This window comes from Mytilus trossulus, chromosome 4 (genome assembly GCF_036588685.1).
Source record: "Mytilus trossulus isolate FHL-02 chromosome 4, PNRI_Mtr1.1.1.hap1, whole genome shotgun sequence".
NCBI lineage: Eukaryota > Metazoa > Mollusca > Bivalvia > Mytilida > Mytilidae > Mytilus > Mytilus trossulus.
The window spans coordinates 87,354,778-87,365,819 of NC_086376.1; the positions used below are offsets into that span (position 1 = coordinate 87,354,778).

General features: G+C 33.8%; 1 protein-coding gene across 1 annotated transcript; it reads right to left on the reverse strand.

Moving 5' to 3' along the window:
• Positions 1–2,585: 2,585 nt before the first annotated feature.
• LOC134716224 (acid sphingomyelinase-like phosphodiesterase 3b) lies at positions 2,586–7,249 on the reverse strand. Its single transcript, XM_063579083.1, has 6 exons — positions 7,123–7,249; positions 6,047–6,239; positions 5,527–5,768; positions 5,033–5,196; positions 4,078–4,258; positions 2,586–3,583 (listed from the first exon to the last, which is right to left on the reverse strand). Exons 1-6 carry the CDS (start codon positions 7,172–7,174, stop codon positions 3,054–3,056), a joined length of 1,362 nt encoding a protein of 453 aa, XP_063435153.1. The 5' UTR covers positions 7,175–7,249; the 3' UTR covers positions 2,586–3,053.
• Positions 7,250–11,042: the final 3,793 nt, after the last annotated feature.

Genomic DNA, 11,042 nt, shown 5'->3' on the forward strand with positions numbered 1-11,042 from the left:
AAATAATGTGCAAAGATTATCATGGTAAAATACAATTCAGGAAAGTATATGCATATTAGAGATAATTGCTTCTGGCACGCAAATGGCGAGATGGTGAAATCTTCTCTGACAAGTCAAAGGGGTAGGGTGTCACTTTGGCTAAAAATGGCTCTAGGTTACGTGTTTAGTAAAAACCAGTTTCATAGTTTTACGACATTGGTAATTGACAAAATATTCAGAGGGGACACCTAGTATATTTCGATCTATTACCAAGATTATCTTTATCTAGAAATAATTTTGGGATATTAATACTGGCTTCAATACAATGGTTGAGAGAGCGCCGTCGATGTATTAACGGTACACGAAAGCAGTGTCTGATCATGAACGGCTGTCATAAAGTTTATGAAAAGGAGGTCAAGGTCAGATGTCACATTCCAGTTGGTCATGTTCATCTTTCAGTCCTTCCACACACCAAATACACTATGCTTATAATACCTATGATATGGACGACCATCAAAACTTAACGTTATCTTGCTCACTGATCCATGAAATGATGTCCAGGTCTGACGCAAAATTTTCAATTGACATTTATCCGTTTCAGATCCGTTCATCTTCCGTTTTTTCCGTTATACGTCCGGTAGAAGTCTGGTGGTGAATTTGTCTACCAGACCTCCAACGGATGTATAACTGACAAGTAACGGATAAAAAACGGAAACAAAACGGACGAGTAACGTACAAAACGGACGCCTACTGGACGATCAACGGACACTTCATCTGTTGGACGTCCGTTCAAAATTTTTATTTACAGTGATGAAGCAGAATTTATCCAAGTGCTTGTACAGAAAAGAGAAAAGAGATTAGCCCAGTCTTTTAATTTTACCTGCAGGTATATTGATGATATACTTTAATAATAATAGATTCAGTGATCACTTACATTTAATATATCCAAGTGAACTTGTAATTAAAAATACTACCGACACAGATAAATATGCTTCACATTTAGACCTTTTTCTCGAATTGACTACTGATTGTAGGTTAAATACCAAAATTTATGACAAACGCGATGATTTTAATTTTCCTATAGTCCACTTTCCAGTTCTGTGTAGCAACATCCCAGCGGCACCAGTATATGGAGTATATGTGTCTCAATTGAAATGTTACTCTAGAGCTAGTTCAAAGTACGTTGATTTTGTTAAACGAGGAATACTGCTTTTCTCAAATGTTGCTAAGATAGGGCTATGAATCAATCAAGTTAAGGTCATTACTCAAGAAATTTTACAGTCGCCATCATGAGCTGATTGGCCATTATGACAAAAGTGTGTCAGAAATCATATCTGATATTCTTTCCCAGTCAAAATGCATCCTTACCAAACTGAACAAAGAAATAACACGACGGTCGGGTACCGTATACGGTGCAGGAAATGCTTACCCTTCAGGAGCACCTGATTTCACTCCCGGTTGTTAGTGGAGTAGATGTCTTATTTTAAATAGTGTTGTCAAATCGTACACTTTTGCCTAACCGGTTACTCGAATAATCGTTCGACCGATTAATCGGTTAACCGGTAGTTGGAGTTGGTGTTTGAAAGCCTTTAAGTTATCAATAGAACCCTACACGTAGATATAAGATGTGGTATGCGTGTCAATTTGATAACCTTTCATCAAAGTCATAAATTTATGCTTTTAGAATAGAAGTTTGTCCTTTGTCATTTACAAGGCTTGTCTGTGAGGATTCCTGGCGAATTTTGACTTTTACAAGGCTTGTCTGTGAGGATTCCTGGCGAAGTTTGGCATTTACAAGGCTTGTCTGTGAGGATTCCTGGCGAAGTTTGGCATTTACAAGGCTTGTCTGTGAGGATTCCTGGCGAAGTTTGACTTTTAATAATCAACTTATCAACTATAGCGTTTGTACCAACTTCAGATTGAAAAATGAAACTGATTATTCTTTTCTTTTCACTTGTTGTCTCCGAAAATAATGAGGAGTGTTTCAATTAGAATGATTAATTATACAAAAAGAAGATGTGGTATGATTGCCAATGAGACAATTATCCACAAGAGATCTCACAAACATGTTTAACCCCGCCGCATTTTTGCGCCTGTCCCAAGTCAGGAGCCTCTGGCCTTTGTTAGTCTTGTATTATTTAAATTTTAGTTTCTTGTGTACAATTTGGAAATTAGTATGGCGTTCATTATCACTGAACTAGTATATATTTGTTTAGGGGCCAGCTGAAGGACGCCTCCGGGTGCGGGAATTTCTCGCTACATTGAAGACCTGTTGGTGACCTTCTGCTGTTGTGTTTTTTTTATTTTGGTCGGGTTGTTGTCTCTTTGACACATTCCCCATTTCCATTCTCAATTTTATCAAAATGACACAGAAATTAACAACTATAGGTCACCGTACGGCCTGTTTCTTTACTTTGTTTGCATGTTACTCGTACTATCACGTATACATTGAGTAAATTCACATTGGTTTGCATTTCACAATTTTTTGAGTTAACATTTCGTTTAAAGTAAGACTAAGCCTTACACGACGGAGGTTGCACATTTAAATGTAGGTTTACACAATAATCGATAAGAAACGAAAAAATGAAGTAAATCGTAAAATTAAATCGCCAATAAGTTATTTATTATTTGTAACTGTTGATGTAAATGTCTTTTGGTTTTATGAGTCTTTGTTTACTTCTTGGTTTTGATTGTTATTGTCTTATAGCCGTATTTGCAGACACATACTGTGCTAAAGTGTAGAATGGTAACGGTCTTATCGGGTTTTTGTTGGAGTTTTCGGGGGTACAGTTCAATGTGTATCCTTAATAGGATTTCTACTTCTTTAGAGAGAACTTGTACAATAATTACAGAGTTGCAAAAATATCAAGATACCATGCAGTTATAAGGCCACAACCAATTATGTTGACCGAAAATCGTCACAAAAATATAAAAGATGGTACAAAGTTATACGTGACATATTGTATTTGTTTTAATTACGAAAGGTTTAAACTAAGTTTTTGTACACGATCTAGCTGCTGGAAGATCAATTATTTTTTTTTCATCAATTTTTGGTAAAAAAGAAAGCATTTAATTTAAACAAACTGTGTGATAAATGTTGAACAAATTACGAGGAAACTGAATGTGAAGCCATTATAATTTTGTGGAAACGGTGCTGCCGAAGTTGTGAGACCATTAAAGCAGTTTTCAAAACTGTCTTTTTCCAAATGTCTAGAATTGCAATAAAAACCAGCATGGCATTTTTCATCGCATGATTCTTCATAATTCTCATTTACACTAACTGTCCAGAATTTACGGAAAGATTGAAATTCGTGGTTCTTCTGAGTCTTCATCCGGGCAACAAGCTGTGCCATCGACGCAGGAGAGAGGTCAACCAACCCATAGGCCGTGGTGGCATTATACTCGATTTTCCATTCAGATTGATTGTTCTTGTTGACTTCTGGTAAATCCATGTAATACTGTGTAAAGTCTAGCAAGTTCCCATTCGATCGGTCGTATTTTAGAAGCCTGAAACTTGGATTGTGAGCGGGTCCTGTTCTACCAGCAAATTTATACCTCCAAGGCGTTATAGAAGGCGCACAAAACTGTGCAAGTACACCAACACCTGGTAAAATAAACATGACAATTAGAATATCAAAGTGATAGATAGCTCATCATCAATCATGAAGAATAATTTTTAAATCTAAACAATTTTATAAAAAAAAATACTTGTAACTAAGACCTTTATATACAAAGTATGTATGATTCCTATCTTTACAAAATGGCTACGTGTTTAGTAGAGTTTAAAATACTTTTATTATTATTTCATCTCAGTATACAGTTGGAATAATGAATTTGTATTCTAAAAAATTATGATAATGGCATAAATTACACTCTTCGTATGAAGAAAAGAACTCGACATACAAACTATAAACATGAAGAGCATTATAAACCAACAAAATGTAGCATTGCCAATCATACCACATCTCCTTTTTTATATGTATATATTGACATTATACTGACTTTATTTCAGTTTAGTAAATTATTCGTTTTGTTTGATTATATAATTTCGGTTCCAAATGTCATGATGATATCATACAAATCTCAAATTATCGGTACCTGCGTCGTCATGGTAGATTCGAAAATTATCAGAATGTTCATGTCCAAAATGCATCCCAACAATCTGTTCTGTATAGTTGATGAATATGTCGTTCAGTTTGGAATTATACTGTGGGTACATCCAAGGGACTCTATTAGGAGTCGGATTAACACCCGGTGGTACATGTGCTGTTACTAGAACCTGATCAAAAAGAAATGTGTGCGCATATAAAATGTAGTTGTTTAAAAGATAATCAAGAACTTATGTGATGATGTCTTATTAGAAATTCCATGTGTTCCGTGATATTCACAAGTTGTCGTAAGACAATCACATGTTCTTGGAATATATAATGTTACTAACTTAGTAAAGATATTCATAATATGACAAAATAAGGTTTAATAGATATCTTTGCCTTGCTTACAAATCAGTCATTCGATTAAATGCATGTGTCAAAACATAGACTGCAAATGAAAGTTTTATTGAAAACACCAGGAAAAATGCTTGCAGAGTTGGAAGGAAAAGTGTCCTCAATACATGAGATTTGGTATGCTTGGCAACGACAGAATCACCCATCAAAGACCAAAGAACATGCATGTAAAGAACTGTATGTGGTCAACAAGGAACAACGAGCCACACCCATGGTGTGTAGAAAGTTTTATAATTCCCTCGGATAACAGAATGCTAAAACATCTCTACACTTTCTGTTGATAAAATAGGCTGTAATCCAGCGACTAAAAACAACACATCAAAAATTAATATCAACTAGAGACAATACAATATGTCATACTATAAATCGAAAGTCAAAAAGAGAATAAGAGAATTTTACAGAACCTAATTAAGGTAAACTATCAATTCCAAAACATATAAAAAGGCACACAATACCCCACAACATTTGGATATACCCATAGACAAACCCTCATGTCGCAATCAATCCGAACCAAAACAAAATTTTCTGTATCGTTTCAATTCACATACCTTCTCATTGGCAACCTTAGCTGCGTCTAGTACTTGTTCTAACCAGGCAAACTGACCGGCGGGATCTTCTGTGGTACCAGTTTGTTTGTTAGAAGTATAATAAAGATTTGTATTCAGTCCAACTATTCTCATACCGGTTGCAGTCTTTAGTGTATAATACCCACCTTAAATAAAAGGATACAATGTATGAAGTTCTTTGTTTTGTTTACAAAAGAGAATAATGGTGGGTTTAGAATAAAGGGCAAAAATAGGCTTAAACAATAAAAATTGCAATATATAATTTAAGAAACTCAATCCAAATCCTCATATATAATGCATATAAAAATATATCCAGTTGTTTGAATGAATGAATATATATAAGCAGGAGAAATTTATAATTGTAATATTTTGCACTGATCGTAAAACATGGTACCAATAATATGACGCTCAGCTGAAGCGGTAAATATGCTTTTTAAAATCTGCTCGGAATTAGAATTAATATTCCACACATTTACCTCGAAGAAAAGTATTCATGCTTTCTTCACCAATCCAGCTTTTCCATCTATCATAAGACCTGTTGTACAACAAATTACCATTCTCTGGGAACTGGTTATGAGGAAAGTAGTCATGGTTCCCGAATGTGGCATACACGGGAACAGTCGTAAACACATCTTTGAGTAGATTTGTAATGTTTCCCAATATTGCATCATGGATTTCAAAATTAACGTTATCGTCACTTGTATGGGGAGTATTGTCTCTGAAATCAATTCAATGTTCATCAATATTTACAAGACATAAACTGAAAGATTCTCGTATTTTTTCAGTGAATATCTGTTTTCTTTTTCTTTTCTTTTCATTTTTTTTGTTATGTTTTGTTTTGTTTTGTTTTGTGTAGTGTTTTTTTGTTTTTTTGTTTGTTAGTTTGTGTTTTCAGGCAATTTTAAAATGGAATAGGGCTATCCCCACAATAACAAAGGAAGCTAAAGTGGTTTCTCTTTGACATAAGAAATTGAGATGAAGTCAAGAAAAGTATACCCTGTCCACAATATGAAGTCTGGATCAGGTTTTAGTGCCTTCATTGCTTCAACACTGTCATTCACAAGTTTCCATGGGGCATCACACCAATAATCTCCATATAGACCATAGGTTTCCACGACGTCATTACATGAAAGGTCCTCACTCATGTAAGTATGATCCCAGTGGAAATCTGTCACGTGCCAGAAATATCCTGTAACGATTTATTTGGCATACAATAGCAAATAAAGTTTTCCTCATAGAAGTATCATATATAAATCTGAGATTGCTCTGATGTATGACGGCCATTTTGAGATATGCTTGTGTACACACTCAAGCTCTACAAGGCCCGCCAGACTTCAAAACAATTGAACTAGTAAAATAAAGATAGCATGCTACTTCCATGCAAATATAAACAGACAAGAGGGAGTCAAACTCTTCCCAATGATCTATAGATAAAAATATGCAGGCTCGTAAGAACATTGTCTGAAAAGTTTTAGATGTATTGCAGACAGGTGTGCATGACTATCTTTATTCATGTCATTCATCCCGAAATACTAGTAAGGGCCAAAAGACCTTAAATGACCCACGATTCCATGTGCAGTTGAAACTCTATAATGAGATGAACCGTTCATAATATTTCAAACTAAGTTTTAGTCTATAACAAATTCCCTTCCTCAGCTATAAAATAATTTTACCGGCTACCAACATATTCTTATTTTTGTAATAGGTAGTCGAAAATAAGCAGGGTATAACCAGTTCGTTGGACAGAATTGCGCAAATGGTCTCTGTTCACTAACATGATGAGCAAATATGGTAGCAAATAAACCATTTAAACATAATGTGGTATGCTTGCCAATAAGAAAACTCCCTATCTAAGTAGTAAACCATTATAAGCCAAGAACAACCTTCAACACGGAGCATTGGTTCACATCAAACAGCAAGCTCCCAAAACGAGATAATAGATATAGGAAGATGTGGTGTGAGTACCAATGAGACAACTCTCCATCCAATACATGATTTTATGGAATATTCATAAATAAAACAATCCTGCAAGATATGTACACTGTTTAATAAAATTATTTAAATCTACTCACCAATATCTGCTGTCACGGAAGAAACCGTCAATATCAACATCAAAATAATCATCTTTTTTTTGCTGCTGCTATAGCTTCAATATGATTAAGACACACGCTAAATATTACAAAAATAAAAATGTTTACAGTTGTGTCTTCGTGAGACATACCGGTTGGTAGTGATGTTTGTTTTAAGTGGTGTCATCTTAATAATTAGATGGAAGGTAAGTGAAATAATTCCAATTTCTATTTCATTAAAAATAATTATAGCCCAAATGGTACATTAGAGTAAAAATAAATTCATACGAACGGACGAAATTGTTATGTTGATCTTTACTATACCTGTATATGTGCGGAATGCACTTTACATGCAGTGTTATTTATGGTAGCCCTATTATAATTATAGGATGTTGACATTACGACAGGTAAACGATGTTTGCTTAGAGTGTCTTAATTAGGTTTTGCATTTGGGCTTAGTCATGCTTATCCAATAAATCACGCATCCCACTTATAAAGAACGATTTTTATAATCTATGTATTATATCATTTTACCTCATAAATTAAATTTTCCATTGTTATGGAACGCCATAGCTGTCTTCCGTTGTTCATATTTAGTATATGCTGTGCTCATTTAATTATTTTCAGCGTTTTTTTCTCGATTATGAGTGCCCTTTTCATTATGTTCAGTAGTATAACAATTATTTTGAGCAGTAACATCATAATGATCAGTAGAATAATCATTATATTGTGCAGATCTGGTATTATATTCAGCACATTAATCAATATACTTAGCAGTTTTGGCTTTATGTTCAGTAGGTAATTATTCTATTGAGTAGATTTGTCTTTATATTCAGTGCTTTTGAAAATATTTTCTGTCAACAAATTTGTATATTATGTAGATGTTTCATTATATTGACTACAGAAACCGAAATATTCAGTGGTCAAACACACTTTATAATCAGTAGTGTTATCATTATGTTGAGTGAAATAAATATTATGTTCTGTAGATTGATCATTATGTTCAGTAAAATATATATTATGTTCAGTACAAACAACTTTATGATCAGTGGTCAAAATGTTTTATGTTCGGTTCAAAAAATATAATACTAGGTGGTTAATCAATTATATTCAGTGCTTTTTTCATTATGTGGTGGTGGTAGACTTCCGGAAATAACCGAAAACATACGAAGCCGGACAATTTTTTCGGGTTTATTTGCATACTGTCTGCTATACAACGTCCTCTTGCAGAACTTAATCTGCGAACCTTTCAAAAGTTTAAACAATTTATATGAAGCTTTATAAGTATATATTTGTTAATTGCACAGTTTTTGGCATTTGAATTCATTGGTCAAAGATATATATTTATATTGTAAAGTTTAATATTTGCATCGTCGCAAAATCTTTGGTTACCTTCTTTGGATACATTCAGTGAGAAAGATATATATATTTTGGAATTATTTTGAACTGCATCCGCCACTCGAACAAAAATGCTTGATAACACGATCAAATATTTATAAATTCAGGACTAAGAAAGCTATGTGAAAAAAAACCGGATGTTATATTTATTATAAACGGAACGTTATATTTATTAAAAACTGTTTAAAATCTAATGTATAGCGAACCTCTGATCTTCTTGGTTCTTGGCAGGAACAACGACATGTGTCGGTTTTTTGTGGCGATAAAGCCGTTTTTTGTCAAATTTCATTTGACTCGGTGGCTACATAATAAGCTGGAATAAGAAAAATGTCCAACGACGTTTTTCGTTAACTCAACGACTGAAAGTTAATTTTATAAGTAGATATAGCAGAAAATGAATAAAAAAGGTAAGACAATAATAATATCTAACAAAAGTACAAATATTTGCCTCATGTGAGTTTAAATATTGCTGATTCAATAAAATCTTCTCTACACAGTCGTTTTTCAATTAAACGCGTATTTTTTATAATTGATCAAAACAAAAGTTAGATACACGAAGAGCAAAAACTGCCAATAATCTTTTCGTATTAACAACATATTTGGGTCTTAAAGGAATAAAATGCTTCCACACATTACAAAACGGTAGCCAATTTGTCCAAACGTCCAAAACGTCTAAAATCCTAAAGACGCTAATTTCCGACGTGAAATGGAGGTAATTGAAAGACGAACCCCAAACAGCGACGAAACCCGTTTCATCCAATTAATAAAAACTCGGGATTATATTTGCCGTTTTCGTGGACGATCCAGGTGTAGATTGCTATATTTTTAAAATGTATATCAGTAGTTAAATACTATATATGACTTGGGAAATAATTCTCAAACCAAGGTTCAAGTAATTGAAGGGGCGTGTTTGGACAACGTATGTGCCAGGGAATATTCAAATTTAACCAAGGGTAAAAATGTTCGATTTGTGTTTGGACAACGTATGTGCCAGGGAATATTCAAATTTAACCAAGGATAAAAATGTTCGATTTACTTGCAGAGTGTCAGATATATTTGTATTGGGGTTGAATTAAGATATAGAAATTTAACAATGACAGATGATATGCACCTTGAAAGTTAAACATCCAATGATATTTTTTTTTTTATAGAAAACCGTAAACATGTACTTCGGTCCCATCTTTCCTTCCTACATTACTTGCGACAGTATTTTTAAATCGATTTCCACAACTCGACGTAATTTTTGATAAAATGACATCACAAAACGAACAGAACCAAAATCAACCAACAATATAAAAAAACGAATAAAACTTGCAAAAATTAATCGAAGTCAAACACCCTCATCGACGCCGCATTTTAAGTGTAACGCCGAATCTGAGGTCAGAAGATCATTTTGATGTAACCAAAGAAAATAAACAAAATAACAATTATACATAAATAACAACAGACTACTAGCAGTTAACTGACATGCCAGCTCCAGACTTCAATTAAACTGATTGAAAGATTATGATTTCATCATACGAATATCAGACACAATCCTTCCCGTTAGGGGTTTAGTATCATACCACCATAACATATATGAGAAGAACACAAGCCGTGTCATGCCAGTATATATGTCTCTGATCATGCCAACAACTGGTTTTGGAATAAATATGTTTAGTTCCGATGCAAAGACCCTGCAAGTGTATCAATATTAACGCCAACATATGCAATCTTTAATGACCTGACAACAGTACCGTTACTATATTCCTTCTTAATAAGTCTATTTAAAGGTTTTGTTAGTTTTTGCGGTGAATACTGACAATTTTGTGCTTTATAAAGAATATTTCCATAAACAATTTTATGTGAAATACCTAATCGTAAGAGAAGTCTGCATGTTGAGCTATATTTACGACTCGTACAAGTTGAGATATATCAACACCGTAAGATGGTGATAAGAATTGTCTTTTGTTTTTGACTATGCGGTATGGGCTTTGCTTATTGTTGAAGGCCGTACAGTGAACTATAGTTGTAAATATCTGTGTCAATTTGGGCTTTTGTGGATAGTTGTCTCATTGGCAATCATACCACTTCTTCTTTATAATATTGGCTTGCAGTGTCAGTCCACATTTAATTCTTCCTTCAACTAGAGTTTATATCTTTTTTGTCTATCTTCCACCTAACTTTTAACGGCCGGTGTATTATTAATCTTAGAAAAAAGCTATATATAAACTATATAACTTTCTCACTGAAGGTATCCAAAGAAGGTAAGCAAAGATTTTGCGACGATGCAAATATTAAATTTTACAATATAAATAAATATCTTTAACCAATGAATTCAAATACCAAAAACTATGCAATTAACAAATATATACTTATTAAGCTTCATATAAATTGTTTAACAATGAAATACATTAAATATGAAATTTGAAGTTTTACCAAGGGAGCTAATAATTAATTAATAACACTGTCTGCCACACAGCATTTCGGGGACTCTCCCTCTGGTATTTCCCCCCCTCTTTTATAGCTGACTACGCGGGGGCTTT